The sequence below is a fragment of the Microtus pennsylvanicus genome, chromosome 22 (assembly GCF_037038515.1).
Source record: "Microtus pennsylvanicus isolate mMicPen1 chromosome 22, mMicPen1.hap1, whole genome shotgun sequence".
In the NCBI taxonomy this organism is placed as follows: Eukaryota; Metazoa; Chordata; class Mammalia; order Rodentia; family Cricetidae; genus Microtus; species Microtus pennsylvanicus.
The window spans coordinates 34,515,445-34,536,813 of NC_134600.1; the positions used below are offsets into that span (position 1 = coordinate 34,515,445).

General features: G+C 45.3%; 1 protein-coding gene across 1 annotated transcript in view; it reads right to left on the bottom strand.

The window, feature by feature from the left end:
* The window catches only part of Ccdc146 (coiled-coil domain containing 146), a 127,967-nt gene that overhangs the window by 88,324 nt on the left and 18,274 nt on the right, over nucleotides 1-21,369 (bottom strand). Inside the window, exon 2 of the mRNA XM_075956315.1 lies at nucleotides 14,970-15,178. Within this exon, the coding sequence (XP_075812430.1) occupies nucleotides 14,970-15,167 (198 nt within the window). The 5' untranslated portion in view covers nucleotides 15,168-15,178. The remainder of the gene's footprint in view (nucleotides 1-14,969; nucleotides 15,179-21,369) is intronic.

Here is a 21,369-nt window from a genome sequence, read left to right on the forward strand (position 1 = left end):
ACATATGTAGACAGATTTGGAGGCAGTGTGACAGAGAAGAGTAAATTTTAGAAGTGATGAATTTGTTGGCATATGTACTTGCACCAAAACCTATCCATGCCAAGATGAGTCGAGGAGAAGCGGTTTGCTCTAATAGTTCGCCTACCTAATTAACATGCTGTTATCAATAGCAGCTTATGTTAATGAAGCCGAGAAGCCAGAAATGTCTTCAAACTCAAAGGCTTTTGGAGGTGGGAAGTCTGTGTGGAGTTTGCCTCAATTCATTTAACAGATACCTGCACGTGTCCCAGAAAGTCTCCTTGGAGGATAGAGATATACCACTGGGCAACACAGGTAACCCTGCCTCCCAGTTTAAACCAGGGGAAATTTTCATGACAACAAGCACCACATGTGCGAGGATTAGAGGAGGCCGTTCTAACCAAGCCCTGGGTATAGAGGGGAGAGGTCTCTGTGCTGATATTGTAGAGGCTGGATTATACAGGCCATATTCCTACGTGGTATGGCAGTCAAAATTCTGCTCTCTCTATTGTAATTTAGGCGGTCGCCTGGGGAAGAGGTGCTTTTCAGTCTAAGTGACAGAGCAGGCGTGGGTGTGGATGTGACCTGAGTCATTCTCTCTGCTACCTAGGAAACAGAATGCTCATGAACTTCCCCTTTGGTTTACGTTTTGATATAAAAGCTGTTTGGAGAATAAACTTGGATGATTTTCAGGGTGTAAATTCAGGATTTCATAAAGGATCCCTAAAAACTCCCTCCTAATATAGTTATGAGAGTTGTGCTTTCTTTTTTTCTTTATTTTTTCTTTTTCTTCTTTCTTTCTTTTGTTTTCTTTTATTTTTCTTTCTTTCTTTCTTTTTTTTTTGCTGAGTTCAGGACTTTTCATTTTGATTCCCACTTAATTCTAAGAAAACAACTTTCACTTTCTTATACTAGATCAGAAAATGGCCGTGTGTCTTTGTCTCTCATTGCCTGGGACCTTCAGGCAATGAAGTTATTTTTCTTTAAGAATTTTAAAGAACTACAGTCCTGAAAGTGAATTCCAGGACCCAAGGAAGGCTCCCCACATCACCCTCTGCAAACATGCATCGTCATCTGTTGCTACATCTAGGTGAGTTGTGTTTTCATTCCCACGCCTCTGGAGCTAAAAATAATTTAGGTCCTGGACCTGACAGACTCCATGTTATCAGAGGTGTGAAGAAAGGAGTAAGAAAGAGGAGAAAGATATGAGAAGAGCAAGTTCCAAGCCAAGGGAGCAAGAAGCATCCACGCTCGGAGTCTGGAGAGCAGCTGAGAGTCATCAGAGATATCAGTGATACTGACGTTCCTGGTGTATTTCTTAAAAAGTGACTAATTTTCTACAGAAAAGCTCACACGGTGACCCCCAGTCTCATTCTTCCTCTGAAATTTCCACAGTACATCTTGTTAGAGCCGAGATCGTTTGTATCCAATCAAAACAATTATATAATATTTTTGGACAGGAGATAGTTTTAAATTAATGTATTTTCAAGGGTGTTAATGTCCCTACTTAACCTAGTGTTTAAAAACTGTCTTCCTGAAGCTAAGTCACGTTTATAATAGCGCTGACAGAAAGGGCAAACAAATCCCCATGCTGTCCAAACACCGCGTGCTCCATGGTTACGTGGCAGGATCCACTGGTAGAGGCGTTCTGCTCAAACACAAAGCGCTTTGCAAGTTATCTGAAAGCTGGTGACTTCTCATGCAAATGCTAAAGTTCTTATTTTCATCTATTAAAGAAAATAATTTTATAAAGTGATTCACTTGAAAATCAATGGTATTAGTAAGGGTTATTTTATAAAAAAATTTCCCATTGGAGGAAATATTTAAAATTTTTTGAGATTTCAATTATTTATGTTTTGTGTGTAGGAGTGTTTGCCTGTGTGTGTGTGTGTGTGTGTGTGTGTGTGTGTGTGTGTGCACCACTTGCGTGCAGTTCTCCAGACGGCCAGAAGAATGCATTAGATCTCCTGGGACTGGAATTACAGAGGTTTGTGAGCCAATACTTGGGTGCTAGGAACTGGGCCAGGTCCTCTGGAGGAGCAGCCGTGTTCTTGGCTGCTGAGTCATTATTTCAGCCATTTGGACAAGTTTTAAAACCCAATTAAGTCGACTATTAGAAGCTCCCCTCTCCCAGGGACCCACACCGTGGGGAACTGTGGAAGTGGAACAGGACAGACACCTTCACTGTGAACGCAGGGTTGGTGTTTAACATGCTGAACTGTGGGCAGAGATTCTCACCGTGCTGCAGTGGCCACACACCCCTGCAGACATGTCAGCGCTGTCAAAGAAAGCAGGATTGAGAAGTTCCGACCATCTGTAGCCGGAAACATTGTCCCAACTGTAACAGCTCCGCTTTTCTAGATCTTGGGGTCTTTTATTTTACTGAAATAAAACATTCGATAATCACCCCTTCTCGGCCACGTATTCCTGAGGGGTTCGGGTGTGAAATAAAATAGGATAATTGTATGGTGGTTCTAATACATATGGAATATAAAAATATGTAAATCACCGAGATCTCAGGTTGACTTTATATGAAAACTGCACTCAGAAAGGAAGATGCCTCCTTTGGACATTCGCTTTAGAAGTGGTGACTATGTGTATTCTCTCGTATTCTCTCTCTCTCTCTCTCTCTCTCTCTCTCTCTCTCTCTCTCTCTCTCTCTCTCTCTCTCTCTCTCTCACCTAGGGCAGCTACACACAGAACAGTCTGCAAGGAGCTTCCTGCCCTCAGCGCATCCTGAAGTCACTTCAGATTCGCTTTAAACAGGAAAGGAAAGAAGCGAGAGATCGGCACAGCAGCAGGGCGCGGTTACGGGAAGAGTGAGCAGCTCCGTGCGCAAGGGAGACACTTGGGGAAGAACTTGGGACCCCAGCTGGCCCAAAATGAGAGTGAGAAAGGCTTGAACTCTGAGCACGGCACACGTGCCCTCTGGGTACAGGAGCAGAGGCACCAGCAGACTGGAAAGTCGGGAGCTCTAGGAAGCAGGAACTAATTTGGCTGCAGCAGGCTGTGCTGGCAGGGAGCGGGAACAAAAGATGGTGGCTCAGATGGCTGCTGAGGGATTTGACTGCTGAAGACAAGGAAGCGGCAATGATAAACAAGGGAAACTTCAAATATAACTATTTGTAATCTCCTCCTGCCTGGGCCTGGAGAGGACCATGGGATGTTGGGTGGGAAGGTTCTGGAAAGAAGATTGGCTTCGTAAAACAGCAGCAGACAGCAAGGAGAAAGTGGGTGGAGCTACAAAGAAAAGCATAGCCCGAGGGTGAGACAGGAGCCTCTGGATCTCTTTAGGAATCTCCTGTGCTTGTGAGGAATTTTAGCCAGTTTTGCACTGGGTGGGCCGTGGGAACTCACACTTTCTTTTCCTGAGGAGACACCTTAGCAGGGCCCTGTGGCTTCTCAAGGCTTTCTGCAAAGAATCTACATTTCCTTCATTCTGTGCTGGGCGAGGGTCAAGGCCAGAAAGTTCTGTCCATGCGTGTGCAGCCGGTTCAAAGGCTCCCCCTGTGGTCCCTCTGGAGCGAGAGCGGGGACTGATGTTTATGTGACTACAGAGGACCTGTGTGTGGATTCTGGGAGGAGAGAGAAGACTGACATAACCCTGAAATGATGTGTCGTCACTACAGACAGTACGGCAGCTGTGAAGAAGGGACATGAGCTGGAATAAAGAAAAAAAAATGCTTCAATAATCTAACAAGACTCAGGGAACCCGAAAGCCTCGCTGGCAGCTAGCACACAGAGCAGAACCAGGAATTATCTTTATCCAATCATTCCCACACCACCTACTGATCTCTTCCCATCAAATTATTAAAATTTAGGCTGTTCAAAGACAGTCCATACACACGCATTACAGGGAGCAAAAAAAAAAAATCTGAGAATTAATGTCAGCTAATTCTTGTAACCCACCCATTTATATTAATGACTCTACCCAGGTATGCCTGTTTGCTTCAGTTTGGTTCACATGGGCGAGACTGTGAAAAGTACTTTTGTGTCCCAAGACAAGGGATTTGACATTGGGCTCTAATTGCTGATGTCTCCTTCCTTTTCCTTCACACTACCGCAGACGGAGCAAAGGTTCAGATATGACTCAAATCGTCAAGGTGCTATGAGAAAGCACAGGAAACAAATTTATAGCCCCAGAGTAACAAAGGTCTTTCAAAGTATGACAAAATCCTGGAGCTGCAAAGCAACAATCGATTCGAGTGTCTAAGATGCATTTCTGTACTGGGAAGGAAGCGCCACAAGCAAACAAAAACTAAAAGAACTATAAACTAGAAGAACGCACACTATACACAAAGGCCTTTAGAGAGAATAATGTGCAGAGAATTCCTATGAATTTATAAGAAGTGGAAAGTAGAACGTTAAGAAAGACACACACAAAGGAAGCATAGACGGGCCTCCGCTTAACCGCATGTGCAGCTCCTGCAATGGTGCATTCCACGTGCCCTGCACGCATGAGCTGGCCACACCTTGCTCTGTCAACCCGGTAACGCGGTCTGTGTGAGTCGCCCAGCCTTCCACTTCCTGCTTCTCATCTTATCCTTCCTTAACCTCCCCAGCCGCGCTTCTCAAGTACGAGCTAACCAATGCAGGGCGCACACCTTGGCTGCTCTAAGCACCTCAGAGCACACAACACCCCAGAGAACCGTGGGGATTATTTAGATGCTCTTTAGCTCAGATACCACCGTCAAGCTTTTTCCCGAGTTCTGCCTTTCTGTCCACCTCCCGATCTACTCTAATACTTTGCCCTGGCCCCTTCCAGCACACGACATCCATCTGCTTAGGAACCGCGGGTATGAAAATAGTTATTACTGTGCGATCATCTCCTGACTTGTCGGCCTTCCCAAACCTCAAATTTTCTATTCATGTTGTGTGTGTGTGTGTGTGTGTGTGTGTGGTGTGCCACAGATTCTCATGTGGCTGAGCCTAGCTTTAGGTTTTCTATGTAGCAGATGACACCTTGAATTCCTAACTGCCTGCCTCCACCTCCCGAATGCTGGGATTGAACAGTATGAGCCACTATGCCAGGCTGAGAACCCTGAGTTAGGCAACCACTCACTCTGCCAAGTGAGCTACCTCCCTAGCCCAGTATGCTGTCTTTCAGGATAGTCTGATGTAGAAACAGAAGCCCAGCCCCCCCTTACTGCAAGGTAAATACAAGGGTATGATAAAATGTCACCACCCCCCCAAGTAATAAAACATCCCAGGAATACAACAACCATTAATGAGAGAAGCCATGAATTGGAGAGAGAGCAAGGAAGGATGTATAGGAGGGTTTGGAGGAAGGGAAGGGAGGAATGATTTAAATATATTACAATCTCAAAAATAAAAACAATTTAAAAACATTACATAGCAGGCAGTGCTGGTTGGAATAAAGGGAGACGCGTATATGGTTGCAAATTGTTACAATCTTCTAGGGAAGGCATCATAACAAGGAAGACACAGTTTAAATACACAGACTACAATCCGGCAATTGCATTTCTGGATTTATAACAATGTTTTACAAGTGGGATCTGGAAGAGATATTTGTATATCGTGTTGGGAGAAGCTGAGAAACGAACAGAGCTGAGGTGTTCACTGACACGAGAGTGGATAATCATGCAGGGTAAAATTCTGACAGAGGCTCCAGCGTGGCTGGACCTTCATGATACTATGCTACACAGAATCAGTCAGCTGCAGACAGGAAACTGACATGTGATTCCACTTACAGGAATGGCGTGGAGCGGCCACATTCAGAGATGGAGAGCAGGGGGTGGTTCAAGGACTCCAGAAAGGGGAAGTGGGCAACTATTTAATGAACACAAAGTTTCAGTTTTGCTGGTGGAAATGTTCCGGAAGATGCCGGGCTGGAGCAAGAGAATGCTTAACATCACCATGAACGTAAAAATTAATATACTTTATCATAAAGATTCAGAACTAAATATACCCACTGACCCAGCAACCCCACTATTCGGAGTTTGTCTTTTTAATCTGATAATCCCAGTGTGAAATGATGCATACAAGGTTATCCAATCTATCATTGTTTCTAATGGAAGCATAAGATTGAGAATGACCAAACTCTCAGGACAGAGAATTGCTAAAAAAAAAAGTGTTATACTGAGCCGGGTGGTGGTGGCGCACGCTTTTAATCCCAGCACTCGGGAGGCAGAGGCAGGAGGATCTCTGTGAGTTCGAGACCAGCCTGGTCTACAGAGCTAGTTCCAGGACAGGCTCCAAAGCCACAGAGAAACCCTGTCTCGAAAAACAAAAAAAAAAAAAAACAAAAAAAAGTGTTATACTGAAATACTATGTGAATCATACAATAATATGAACATAAATTTGTATGTGTAAAATGTGTATTCTAATACCACTTCCTTGTTTGTGCACAGACATAAAAGATGGCTCATCACTGTGGCTCTGAGGGGTGGACTTCGGAGAGTGGAACCGGGTAGAGGGCTAACTAACTTTCATTGTGTATGGTTCTGTGCCCTTTGAATTTTGTGCTATGTGCAGTTTTTACAAATTAAATATTAGTTTTAGTTTAAAAGCGTGCTCCCTGACGCTCATGCCCATAGTATCAGGCTACAGTGTAAGCGTGCTCCCTGACGCATATTATCAGGCTACAGTGTAAGCGTGCTCCCTGACGCGCATGCCCATAGTATCAGGCTACAGTGTAAGCGTGCTCCCTGACGCATAGTATCAGGCTACAGTGTAAGCGTGCTCCCTGACGCATAGTATCAGGCTACAGTGTAAGCGTGCTCCCTGACGCATAGTATCAGGCTACAGTGTAAGCGTGCTCCCTGACACGCATGCCCATAGTATCAGGCTACAGTGTAAGCGTGCTCCCTGACGCATAGTATCAGGCTACAGTGTAAGCGTGCTCCCTGACGCATAGTATCAGGCTACAGTGTAAGCGTGCTCCCTGACGCATATTATCAGGCTACAGTGTAAGCATGCTCCCTGACGCATAGTATCAGGCTACAGTGTAAGCGTGCTCCCTGACGCATAGTATCAGGCTACAGTGTAAGCGTGCTCCCTGACGCTCATGCCCATAGTATCAGGCTACAGTGTAAGCGTGCTCCCTGACGCATAGTATCAGGCTACAGTGTAAGCGTGCTCCCTGACGCTCATGCCCATAGTATCAGGCTACAGTGTAAGCATGCTCCCTGACGCATAGTATCAGGCTACAGTGTAAGCGTGCTCCCTGACGCATAGTATCAGGCTACAGTGTAAGCGTGCTCCCTGACGCTCATGCCCATAGTATCAGGCTACAGTGTAAGCGTGCTCCCTGACGCATAGTATCAGGCTACAGTGTAAGCGTGCTCCCTGACGCTCATGCCCATAGTATCAGGCTACAGTGTAAGCGTGCTCCCTGATGCTCATGCCCATAGTATCAGGCTACAGTGTAAGCATGTTTCCTGACGCTCATGCCCATAGTATCAGGCTACAGTGTAAGCGTGCTCCCTGACGCTCATGCCGTCGTGTCAGGCTACAGTGTAAGCGTGTTCCCTGTGCCTCCCGATGGCGTTGGTGCGTCTTGTTCTCTAGCACCTGACCCAGCTATGTCAAAAACTTAACTGTTGCCTTGAGCATTATTTGCTGGAAAGGAGAAGGAAGGCTCAGACTGGTTTCTGATTAAAGAGTCAAGAAGCCGGCAAAAGAAAATAAAGCATTAATTTGTGTTTATGGCATTAAGATGAAGTGATTACGTAGCTTCTGGATTCAGGCAGAGTAAAATACCTGGTACACAGACACCTGACAACAACAGTCAAACCTATAAGTCAATGTCACTGCACACAGACACCTCACAACAACAGTCAAACCTATAAGTCAATGCCACTGCACACAGACACCTGACAACAACAGTCAAACCTATAAGTCAATGCCACTGCACAGACACCTCACAACAACAGTCAAACCTATAAGTCAATGCCACTGCACACAGACACCTGATAACAACAGTCAAACCTATAAGTCAATGTCACTGCACACAGACACCTCACAACAACAGTCAAACCTATAAGTCAATGCCACTGCACACAGACACCTCACAACAACAGTCAAACCTATAAGTCAATGCCACTGCACAGACACCTCACAACAACAGTCAAACCTATAAGTCAATGCCACTGCACAGACACCTCACAACAACAGTCAAACCTATAAGTCAATGCCACTGCACACAGACACCTGATAACAACAGTCAAACCTATAAGTCAATGCCACTGCACACAGACACCTGATAACAACAGTCAAACCTATAAGTCAATGCCACTGCACACAGACACCTCACAACAAGTCAAACCTATAAGTCAATGCCACTGCACACAGACACCTCACAACAACAGTCAAACCTATAAGTCAATGCCACTGCACACAGACACCTCACAACAACAGTCAAACCTATAAGTCAATGCCACTGCACAGACACCTCACAACAACAGTCAAACCTATAAGTCAATGCCACTGCACAGACACCTGACAACAACAGTCAAACCTATAAGTCAATGCCACTGCACACAGACACCTGACAACAACAGTCAAACCTATAAGTCAATGCCACTGCACACAGACACCTCACAACAACAGTCAAACCTATAAGTCAATGCCACTGCACAGACACCTCACAACAACAGTCAAACCTATAAGTCAATGCCACTGCACACAGACACCTGATAACAACAGTCAAACCTATAAGTCAATGCCACTGCACACAGACACCTCACAACAACAGTCAAACCTATAAGTCAATGCCACTGCACACAGACACCTCACAACAACAGTCAAACCTATAAGTCAATGCCACTGCACACAGACACCTGACCACAACAGTCAAACCTATAAGTCAATGCCACTGCACACAGACACCTGACAACAACAGTCAAACCTATAAGTCAATGCCACTGCACACAGACACCTGACAACAACAGTCAAACCTATAAGTCAATGCCACTGCACACAGACACCTCACAACAACAGTCAAACCTATAAGTCAATGCCACTGCACACAGACACCTCACAACAACAGTCAAACCTATAAGTCAATGCCACTGCACACAGACACCTGATAACAACAGTCAAACCTATAAGTCAATGCCACTGCACACAGACACCTGATAACAACAGTCAAACCTATAAGTCAATGCCACTGCACACAGACACCTGACAACAACAGTCAAACCTATAAGTCAATGCCACTGCACACAGACACCTGACAACAACAGTCAAACCTATAAGTCAATGCCACTGCACAGACACCTCACAACAACAGTCAAACCTATAAGTCAATGCCACTGCACACAGACACCTGACAACAACAGTCAAACCTATAAGTCAATGCCACTGCACAGACACCTCACAACAACAGTCAAACCTATAAGTCAATGCCACTGCACAGACACCTCACAACAACAGTCAAACCTATAAGTCAATGCCACTGCACACAGACACCTGATAACAACAGTCAAACCTATAAGTCAATGCCACTGCACACAGACACCTCACAACAACAGTCAAACCTATAAGTCAATGCCACTGCACACAGACACCTGACAACAGTCAAACCTATAAGTCAATGCCACTGCACACAGACACCTGACAACAACAGTCAAACCTATAAGTCAATGCCACTGCACAGACACCTCACAACAACAGTCAAACCTATAAGTCAATGCCACTGCACACAGACACCTGACAACAACAGTCAAACCTATAAGTCAATGTCACTGCACACAGACACCTGACAACAACAGTCAAACCTATAAGTCAATGCCACTGCACAGACACCTCACAACAACAGTCAAACCTATAAGTCAATGCCACTGCACACAGACACCTGACAACAACAGTCAAACCTATAAGTCAATGCCACTGCACAGACACCTCACAACAACAGTCAAACCTATAAGTCAATGCCACTGCACAGACACCTCACAACAACAGTCAAACCTATAAGTCAATGCCACTGCACACAGACACCTGATAACAACAGTCAAACCTATAAGTCAATGCCACTGCACACAGACACCTCACAACAACAGTCAAACCTATAAGTCAATGCCACTGCACACAGACACCTGACAACAGTCAAACCTATAAGTCAATGCCACTGCACACAGACACCTGACAACAACAGTCAAACCTATAAGTCAATGCCACTGCACAGACACCTCACAACAACAGTCAAACCTATAAGTCAATGCCACTGCACACAGACACCTGACAACAACAGTCAAACCTATAAGTCAATGCCACTGCACACAGACACCTCACAACAACAGTCAAACCTATAAGTCAATGCCACTGCACAGACACCTCACAACAACAGTCAAACCTATAAGTCAATGCCACTGCACACAGACACCTGATAACAACAGTCAAACCTATAAGTCAATGCCACTGCACACAGACACCTCACAACAGTCAAACCTATAAGTCAATGCCACTGCACACAGACACCTGACAACAACAGTCAAACCTATAAGTCAATGCCACTGCACAGACACCTCACAACAACAGTCAAACCTATAAGTCAATGCCACTGCACACAGACACCTGATAACAACAGTCAAACCTATAAGTCAATGCCACTGCACACAGACACCTGATAACAACAGTCAAACCTATAAGTCAATGCCACTGCACACAGACACCTGATAACAACAGTCAAACCTATAAGTCAATGCCACTGCACAGACACCTGACAACAACAGTCAAACCTATAAGTCAATGCCACTGCACACAGACACCTGATAACAACAGTCAAACCTATAAGTCAATGCCACTGCACACAGACAGGAACAGAATTAACCATGCATGCATTTCAGCATCTAACGTGAGGCCCATTGAAGACGAGAACTCTGTCAAGCCTGCTTTGAAATCTGCATTACGACAGAGCAGCCTCACTCCAAGACACATACCCAAGAGAAATGAATTCATAAGTAGTTGAGAGATCCTATGCAGCAGCAAAACAATCACACTGCTTATAGACACAGCGTTATTAATGGATCTCGGCAATACAACGACAAACAGAGGAGTCATGAACAAAGACGTGCCATTTAGGAAGAAGCAAACTAACACACAGTGGTTAAGTCAGAACGGGAGTTACCTTTGGTGGGAGCAACAGCTGGGAAGGCTCCCAGAGAAACTCCTAGGCTGCTAGAAATATATTTTGATTTGATTGAGGACACGGAGGGGGAAAATGACAAATTCCAGAACATTTAAAATTCATATTTAACTCTCAAGCTGACAAAGAGCACAGAAGGGAAAACAGAATTTGGAGAATTCAATCTCCATGTATTGGTCGTAGGCAGTGAAAGATTCAAGGAGCTGCCCACTAACATTCATGAATTTTACTTCACATATGTTATACATGAAAAATTTGAAAACAGAAAACTTTCCAACAGGACAGGTTGTAAAAGTCTGTGGCGTGCCAGACCTCAGGCTTAGGAATCAGTGGGCGATGGATACACAGATCTCCGCACTAGCCCATCCACTGATGAACTCGTGCCTCGGCTCCCAAGCACCTTTCGGACATTGTGCTTCCTGTCTTGATGATCTTATCACTTTATGTAGTCACAATATCTACAAAGAACTATCAAGTCTTTGGTGCAGTGTCTTATGAGAAGATATTCCATAAATATTGGACATTGACTGTGTACCTAGTAAAGTCCAATGATAAATGTCACGAGCTGGAGACCAGAAAAGCTCCCACAGTGCTCTGAAGGCGGTGACAGTTCAGTGAGGTTCCGGAAGGTTGGGGCGAGCTGCAGGACTTACAGAGTGTGGCCCGTGGAAGGGCATCTGGAATTTAAGTTGAAATGGCACAGATTTTATGTGATAATGCGAGCAGGCAGGATTTTGGAAAAACATCTTACATCACATTTTTTTTTTTAAATATGGAGGTTTCCACAGGCTTCTTCTGTATTTGTCACCTCTAAACTTAGGAAAAGTCTCCAGTGGAGGACAGCATCAAGAGACGTTTAGGGCCTCCGTGTATAACTGGACTGAAAAGTTGTCTAGGTCTAAATGGCAGAGGACAGTCTGCAGGCAGTGTTTATCCGAGGGCAGGTTGACACCCCCATTCCGCCATGCAGGAGAGCAGGACAAGAGCTGTGTGACGAGGGTCAGCGACAGTCCACCGAGGACGTCTGTTTCCAGTGTGGTGCGAGTGTGGGCGTCTGCAGGGGTCGTGGGGTGACGTCACCGGTCACGTGACCCCGCTGCGGCCTGGGGGCCACAGTCAGTGTTTACCTCGGCACCTGGAAAAGAAACTCGGCCTGGTAGAAATAAATAGCAAGTTATACAAGCGTATGTCTCTAGAGAGTTTCCAAGTTGTTAAACACTGTTTTGTTGAAGATAAGTATGTAAGAGCTATCCCAAATTTTCTTTTGATTTTACGAAACAACTCTTTTGTGTTTCATCTTCGGATTAAAAACAAATACCTGAGTATTTTACCACTAGCACTGTATGGCTATTGTTTTAGCTAGGATTTCTATACTGTTGTGGTGAACACTATGGCCAAAAACAAGTTGGGGAGGAAAGGGTTTATTTGGCTTATACTTCCATATCACTGTTCATCACTGAAGGAAGTCAGGACAGGAACTCAGACAGGGTAGGATCCTGGAGGCAGGAGCTGATGCAGAGGGCATGGAGCGGTGCTGCTAACTGGCTTGCTCCCCGTATCCTGCTCAATGCACCTTCTTAAAGGACCCAGTAGCCCAGGGATGGCACCACCCACCATGGGATGGGCCCTCCCCCATTAATCACCAATGAAGAAAATGGATCTTATACAGGCATTTTCTAAGTTGACGGTCCCTCCTTTCAGGTAACTCTAACGTGTGTGTGTGTGTGTGTGTGTGTGTGTGTGTGTGTGTGTGTGTGTGTGTGTGTGTGTGAATTCAAGTTGTGATGTTATAGTTTCTAATTTGATCTTGAGCTCTCTCGGTACCAAGTGCAAGACACACCTGACCTGGAGTCAAGGGGTGTCAGACAGGTGTGTGGTTGCAAGAACGAAATCAAATATGTAAGATCCATCTGATTTCTGGCGTCACTCAATGCCAGTGCTTCTCTACCCAGTGAGAGCAGGGTACTGAAGCTGCCCATTATGGCTGTGTGAGGGTCAGTGTGTGACTTTAGCTATACGGCGTTTCTTCTATGGGCTTGGTGCCCTTGGTGCTTGGTGCACAGATGTTTACTTAGGTCCTCTTGGTGGGTTTTTCCTTTAGTGAGAAGGTGTTGTTCTTCTGTCTCTCTGATGAATGGTTTGGGATTGAAGTCTACATTTTCAAATACTAAAACAGATCCACAGGCCTGATTCTTGGTTACATTTGCTTGGGATACCTTTTCCCATGCTTTTACTCTAAGGTAATGTCTGTCCTTGCTGGTGGGGTGTGTTTCCTGGATGCAGCAGAGAAGTGAACCCTGTTTTCTAATCCAATATGTCTTTCTATTGGGGAATCGAGATCATTGTGTTAAAAATGAACAGTACTTATTAATTTGTGGTATTTTCTGGTTTCTGTGGGTTTTTCTTCTCATTTATTTCTGGTGTCCCAGAAACTTCTGGTATGCAGTAAACCTTTTCTGTAGAGCTGAACTGATGGATGGGATTGTTTGAATTTGTTTTTGCTAAGAAGCTTTTTCTTTCCATTCTGATAGAGAATCTTGCTGGGTTTAGCAGGCTGCCCCGGCAACTGTGACCCCTAGAGCTTCCAGAAGAACAACTGTCCAGGCCTTTCTGGCTTAGCTTTATATGTGACTTGGTCTTTTTTCTTTGCAGATGTTAAAATCCTTTCTTTGCTCAGTACATTTAATGTCTTTATTATGTAATATGGGGAGTTTCTTTCTGGGCTGTCTCTTTGCTGTTCTGGATGACTCCTGACAGGCATCTTTCTTTAGTTTGGAGACATTTTCTTCTACGATTTTCTTCAAACTATTTTCCATGGCTTTGGCCTGGGATTCTTCTCCTTCTTCTATAGTTATTATTCACAGGGTTGTTGTTTTTTCCACAGTGTTCCATTTTCTGGGGTTTTATTTACTTAATGTTTTCTTTGACTGGTCTAAGCATTTCTCCATCTTGTTGTTAAGACCTGAAATCCTTTCTTTCATGTCTTCTAATCTGTTGATAGGACTTACATTCTAAGGATTTTGTTTGAGTTTTTCATTTCCAGTTTTATTTTAGTTTAGGTTTATTTAGTGGTTCTATTTCTTTATAAAATTCTACTTTCATGTCTTGAACTGTTTTTACTATTACATTTAACTGTGTTTTCACAGACTTTATTAAAGCAGGTATTCCTACCCTCTTTAAGATCTTTGAACATTTTCATAATTGCTATTTTGAAGTCCTTATTTTGTGTTTCAGCTAACTGAGGGACATACTCTCGTAGTTGTTCATATTTGGAATTTTTATGCTGGGATCTGGAGTCATGGCATTTGAAGTGTTTCTTGGTATAAGTATCTAACTTTACCTTTGATGGGTGAGTGTTCTGGTCCCAGTCAAGTGGGGCAGCTGTGGATCCCCACTAGAGCGAGGGTCTGGGGCTCAGCAGAGCCACAAAGGGCTGGGGACGAGCTAGAAGGGAGGGCTGACAGTGGACGCCAGGAAGAACCAGTTGGACCCTGCGCCCCTGGAAATGAGTGTTGGGGCTAGATTTCTTGTCTTCATTTTATGAAAGTTAATGAGTATATAATATGCAATGATTAAATAAAAATATAGATGTCATGCACCAACCTCTGAAATTCACTTTTTTTTTTTTAGCGTATATGTAAACATTATCTCTAAAGGAGCCTACATACTGTATTAGCCTAGGAAGAAAGGCAGGATCCATTTTGTTTTTAAGACTTTCAGCCCGTGCATATGACTAAGGCCTCAAGGAGCTATGCGACGCAGCATTTCGACGATGACGTGGACCTGGAGTTTTAAGTGGTGGCGATTAGGTGTTACTCTAGTGACAATAGACAGAGAAACATACCTCGTGCAGACAGCGGAAAGCTGGCGTTTCGGCTAAATCGACCAGCCTCTCCTCTCGAATGTTAACTGTGGGCACGATGGCGGAGGGGTGGTCCTGGTCCTTCCTTCTCGCCCTCTCTTTGGCTTCTGCTGCTTTCTGTGCTGCTTCCTTCTCGTCATCTTCGTTCTCTCCTTCTGTGTCTGTGCTGCTCTCTTGCATGCTTCACAGTTCTGAAATCAAATCGGTTCATATTCAACTGTCTAAGCATGTCTTCTTCACTTACAAAGTGATAGGAAATCGTAGGAAGTAAGCAAAACTCAAGTAAAATAAGTCCGTCTCTGTCTGTCTGTCTGCATCTCTCCCTCCTTCCCTCTCTCTCTTCTCTCTTCTCCTCTCTCTCTCTCCCTCCCTCTCTCTTTTCTCTCTTTCTCTCTCTCTTCTCTCTTTCTCGCTCTCTCTTTCCTCTCTCTCTCTCTCTCTCTCTCTCTCTCTCTCTCTCTCTCTCTCTTCTCTCTCCCTTTCTCTCTCTCTTTCTGGAGCAAAGCCCAGGCCTGAGCATGCTACACAAGTTCTTGTCTACCTCCATATGCCCTCAGCCCCAGACGCTATCTACAATACATTTAGGCTCTTCATGCACTGGGAGAGAAAATATATAACTAGATGACAAGCTCTTTAGGAAGGAAACAACTTTCTCAGTAGGCCCTGAAGCATTGTTTACTGAATGGATAAGTACAACCTTTCAATTAAAATGTAACATGAGAAATCAGGGGCTGAAGAGATGGCTAAAGCCTTTGCTTCAAGCAAGAGGATAAGCCCTCTTTCCCAGGAAGCAAACCAGGGCAGGGTGGGCGTGGCTGCATGTTTATAATTCCAGCCCAGGAAGGCAGAGTCTGGGCACCCCCAAACAAGCTGGCTACGAGAGACTAGCCATCCAGTGAACTCTGGGTTTGATTAAGAGACCTTGACCCAGCCAGGTAGTGGTGGTGCTCACCTTTAATCCCAGCACTTGGGAGGCAGAGGCAGGCAGATCTCTGTGAGTTCGAGGCCAGCCTGGTCTACAAGAGGTAGTTCCAGGACAGGCTCTAAAACTACAGCTAAACCCTGTCTTGAAAAACCGTGTGTGTGTGTGTGTGTGTGTGTGTGTGTGTGTGTGTGAGAGAGAGAGAGAGAGAGAGAGAGAGAGAGAGAGAGAGAGAGAGAGAGAGAGAAAGAGAGAGAGACCCTGACCCAAAGGATAAGGTGAAAGACCAATCAAAGAAAGTAATTCTGGACATCAACCTGGGGCCTCCACATGCACACTGCCCCCAACATGTGAACCCACATACATGCAAACTATGTATACACTTATTCCTAAAATTAATAGCAGGGACTTTGGAAAATATCAACCAATGGCCAGCTTGAGATCCAGGCATGGGAAGGGTGAGGGGAGACAGAAACAGGCTCTTAGGAAGCCGAGCAGAGGAAGAGTCAGCCATTCTCAGCAGGGTCGGGACATGTCTCATCTCAGGCAGAGGAACAGGCAGCTGTGATTCTCAGCAGGGTCGGGACATGTCTCATCCCAGGCAGAGGAACAGTCAGCCATTCTCAGCAGGGTCGGGACATGTCTAATCCCAGGCAGAGGAACAGTCAGCCATTCTCAGCAGGGTCGGGACATGTCTCATCTCAGGCAGAGGAACAGGCAGCTGTGATTCTCAGCAGGGTCGGGACATGTCTCATCCCAGGCAGAGGAACAGTCAGCCATTCTCAGCAGGGTCGGGACATGTCTAATCCCAGGCAGAGGAACAGTCAGCTGTGATTCTCAGCAGGGTCGGGACACGTCTAATCCCAGGCAGAGGAACAGTCAGCCATTCTCAGCAGGGTCGGGACTTGTCTCATCTCAAGCAGCAGACCCTTTCCCCCATTTAATTCCAAGGAGCAAAGGGGCTGCAATAAGAACACAGGTCACGGGCTCTCTGCTCCTCCCTGTTCTAGAGATAGCCGCTTCTTTTCGTACAGTGCCAGCCTCGTTCCAGAGACACGATGGTGAAGGTCGGAGTGAACGGATTTGGCCGCATTGGATGCCTGGTTACCAGGGCTGCCTTCACTTCTGGCAAAGTGGACGTTGTTGCCATCAATGACCTTTCCATCGACCTCAACTACTTGGTCTACATATTCCAGTATGACTCCACCCATGGCAAGTTCAAAGGCACAGTTAAGGCTGAGAATGGGAAGCTTGTCATCAACGGGAAGGCCATCACCATCTTCCAGGAGCGAGATCCCGCCAACATCAAATGGGGAGTTGCCGGCGCCAAGTAAGAACACAGGTCACATATGACCACATATGACTGTGGGCAGGGCCTCACTAGCTACCTATTAGGTCAATTGCACTTTGCTTTCTGATACTTCTATAGCATGTAGCTTGTCCAGGCTTCTGTAGTCACTATTAAAATTTTATTATTTTTCATATTGTCTCCTATGGTGGAATATTAGTTTAAGATGGGTTACATTTGTTTATACTGTGCAATATTTGTTTAATGATGCAAAGATGTGCTGCGTTCTTTTATCTTGCATTTGTTTAACTACGTGAAGCTGTGATACTGAGCCTGCCTAAAACACCTGATTGGTCTAATAAAGAGCTGAATGGCCAATAGCAAGGCAGGAGAGGGATAGGCGGGACTTCCAGACAGAGAGACTAAATAGGAGGAGAAACCTAGGTTAGAGAGAGTGAGGGGTGAGAAAAAGGATGAGTGAGGGAGGGCACCAAGGGCCAGTCACCCAGCCTCAGAGCTGGCCACAGGGTAAGACGGAAAAGTTATACAGAATAAAGAAAGATAACAGTCCCAGGGGCAAAACGTTAAAGAGAAATGGGATAATTTAAGTTAGAAAATCTGACGAGAAACAAGCCAAGCTAAAGCCCGAAATTCATAAGTAAGAATAAGTCTCCATGTATTTATTTGGGAGCTGGGAGGCAGACACCCAAAGATTAAAAAAAAGAAGAAGAAACTACAGTCTCCCTAATTACACTCCTTAAGAAGGAAGCTGCATTTGCCTAGGAATCTTCAACACCCAGCAAGCGATACACAGCACAAAATGTGCACCAGGAGGATTTCTAGTGGAGCAACCGGTTTCAGCGAACGGTTTCAGCTGCTCTTCTCACTGCAAATCACGTGCTTGGATTTCCAGCCAGGACCGCTAAGCCAGTGAGTTAACAATCACGAAGTCAGCCAGGACCGCTAAACCAGTGAGCTAACAATCACGAAGTCGGCCAGGACCGCTAAGCCAGTGAACTGACGGTGACATCAGCCAGGACCGCTAAACCAGTGAACTGACGGTGACGTCAGCCAGGACCGCTAAGCCAGTGAGTTAACAATCACGAAGTCAGCCAGGACCGCTAAACCAGTGAGCTAACAATCACGAAGTCGGCCAGGACCGCTAAGCCAGTGAACTGACGGTGACATCAGCCAGGACCGCTAAACCAGTGAACTGACGGTGACGTCAGCCAGGACCGCTAAGCCAGTGAGCTAACAATCACGAAGTCGGCCAGGACCGCTAAGCCAGTGAACTGACGGTGACGTCAGCCAGGACCGCTAAACCAGTGAACTGACGGTGACGTCAGCCAGGACCGCTAAACCAGTGAACTGACGGTGACGTCAGCCAAGACGGCTAAGCCAGTGAACTGACGGTGACGTCAGCCAGGACCGCTAAGCCAGTGAACTGACGGTGACGTCAGCCAGGACCGCTAAGCCAGTGAACTGGCGGTGACGTCAGCCAGGACCGCTAAACCAGTGAGCTAACAATATCGAAGTCAGCGTGTTAGAACGCTGGTTTGACCAAGTGACAGTTCCAGTGAAACCACGCTGCGGCTCAGCCCTGGTTTGTCACCAGCTTGGAAAAGCTTCTCCTCTAGCAGGCTTCCTGAGGAGCTGCCTAACCCAGATCAAAAAAGGAGACGTGTGAGGGTTTTTGTTGTTGTTGTTGTTGTTGTTCAAAAAGCAAAAAAATTTACTATGAAAATTACCCAAAATGTAAAATTTAACCCTTAAATGTTTTATTGCTTACAAAAGACAATCATGATTAAATGATGATTAAATGAAATGAAAAAAAAAAGTAAATGGAAACAAATACAGACAACATAAATTGCAAGAAAAAGTTTTATAATAATTTTACATAGTAAAATATATAATAGTGCAGTAACATCTTGCCCGGTCATAAGATTTTTTCTGACTCATTTTTTTTCCTGCAAAATAATTTATTAGGCTAACAAAATTTATATTTTTGCAATTTAGTTTTTAATTGACATAATTGAAAATGATGTGAGCTGCTCTTGGGAATACAAAATTGCACATAATTTTGGCAGTGTTTAACTGAGGTTGACAACATCAGGGTAAAATTCTAAAATGTCATTTCAAAAACTAACATCTGGACCCGATGAGCCTCACTTGTGGAGCACTGGTTTTTAAGCACTATGGCTACTGCATTCTTTAAAACAATTTTCAAGATTTCATATGCATGGTGTTTTACATATATACGTTGGTCTCTGTACATCACGTGTATGTCGTACCCTCAGAGGCCAGAGGAGGGCATCGGATTCCCTAGAACCAGAGTTACACGCAGTTGTCAGCCACCATATGGGTGCTGGAAACTGGATCAGGGTCCTCTGGAAGAGCAGGCTGAGGTGGTCTCCCCAGGTGCCGGAGGGGCGGGGCTGCCTTCACCCACACTAGGGCTCCAACACCATTATGTTTTGTCTGTGGTTGGTGCTCTATTTGGGGGAAGGGGTTCTTTGCTGAGGTCTCCCCTAGAAAAGTTAATACAACAGTCTCATAAGACAGTTTTTTCTAGAGAGACCCACCTATAAACAAGTCAGCTTCATGCATTGGCTAAATTTCAAGTACACAATCATTTAATAGTCATCTTGGTGTTTCTTGGGGCATTTGTTCAGCCTGTGGAGATTGCCAGACTCTAAGCAAGGCTGTAGGCTTGCTTGTTGTCTTAGAGAGGGTGTCTATTGTTGTGACCAAACACCAGGACCAAAGAACAAGATGGGGAGGAAAGGGTTTATTTGGCTCACACTTCAGCATTGCTGTTCACCATCAAAGGAAGTGAGGACAGGAACTCCCAGAGGCAGGAGCTGATGCAGAGGCCATGGAGGGGAGCTGTGTACGGGGGCTTGTTTCTCGTGGTTGGCTTAGCCTGTTTTCTTATAGAGCCCAGGATCAGCAGCCCAGAGATGGTAAACCCACCATGAGCTGGACCCTCCCCCATCAATCACTAAATGAGAAAATGCCTTACAGTTGGATCTCAAGGAGGCATTTCCTCAGCTGAGGCTTCTTCAATGACTCTTGACACACAAACGCAACCCTTCCCTTCTTATTCATCCCCAAGACCTTAGGTAACTTTAAAAGTTCCACAGGCTTTACAAATTCAAGCACATGAAAACTTCAGTTTCTTTAAAACAGTCAATCTTTTTAAAACTACAAAGCCTTTTAAAATCCAAGTCTCTCAACCCAGGCAAATACTTTCTTACTTCAAGAGGGAAAGATCAGGGAACAGTCACAATCAAGTTAAAGCAAAACAAAATTCCAACTGTCTAGTGTCTGGGATCCACGCAGTCTTCTGAACTCCTCCAAAGGGCTTGGGTCACTTCTCCTGCTCCACCCTCTCCAGCACACACAGCTTGTCTTCCAGGCTCTGGCTGGCTCTGCTGGCCTCTCGCAGTGCCAAGCCTCAGCTGCTCTCCATGACCCTGTCATGCCTTCACACCCAATACCACCTGGGTGACTCTTACATCTAGCCAAGTCTGGCTGCTGGAAAAGTTTCCCTCGGTGATGCTGGCATCTTCTTAATCATCGCTAATTTCTTAGCTCCAGCTGACCAGCACCGAACGTCCCAGCAAAGCAGAGCGTTACTTCAGCAGTTCTGTGTCTTGTTAACCTCAGCCGATTCTTCAGCCCCAGCTACCAGAACCACAGAATCTTTATTCAAAATAGCAGATGGCCCTGACAGAGTCTTTAAACTTCCCTCTGAAACTTCACAAGCTGGGCTTCTGACTTCTGTACTGCTCTCAATAGTCTTACCTTTCAAGTTTCAAAAAGAGCATCCCACAGAGCTCTTAACGCTAAATGGTTCTTCTAGACCCAAACTCCAAGGTCCTTCCTCAGTCCTCCCCAGAACATGGTCAGGTCTGTCATAGCAACACCTCACTACACTGGAACCAATTTATCTTCTATTGCTGTGACCAAACACCACAACCAAAGAGCAAGTTGGGGAGGAAAGGGTTTATTAGGTCTACACTTCAGCATTGGTGTTCATCACTGAAGGAATTCAGGACAGGAACTCAAACAGGGCGGAATCCCAGAAGTAGGAGCTGATGCAGAGGCCGTGGAGGGGAGCTGCTTACGGGTTTGCTTCCCATGACTGGCTCAGTTCACCTTATAGAACC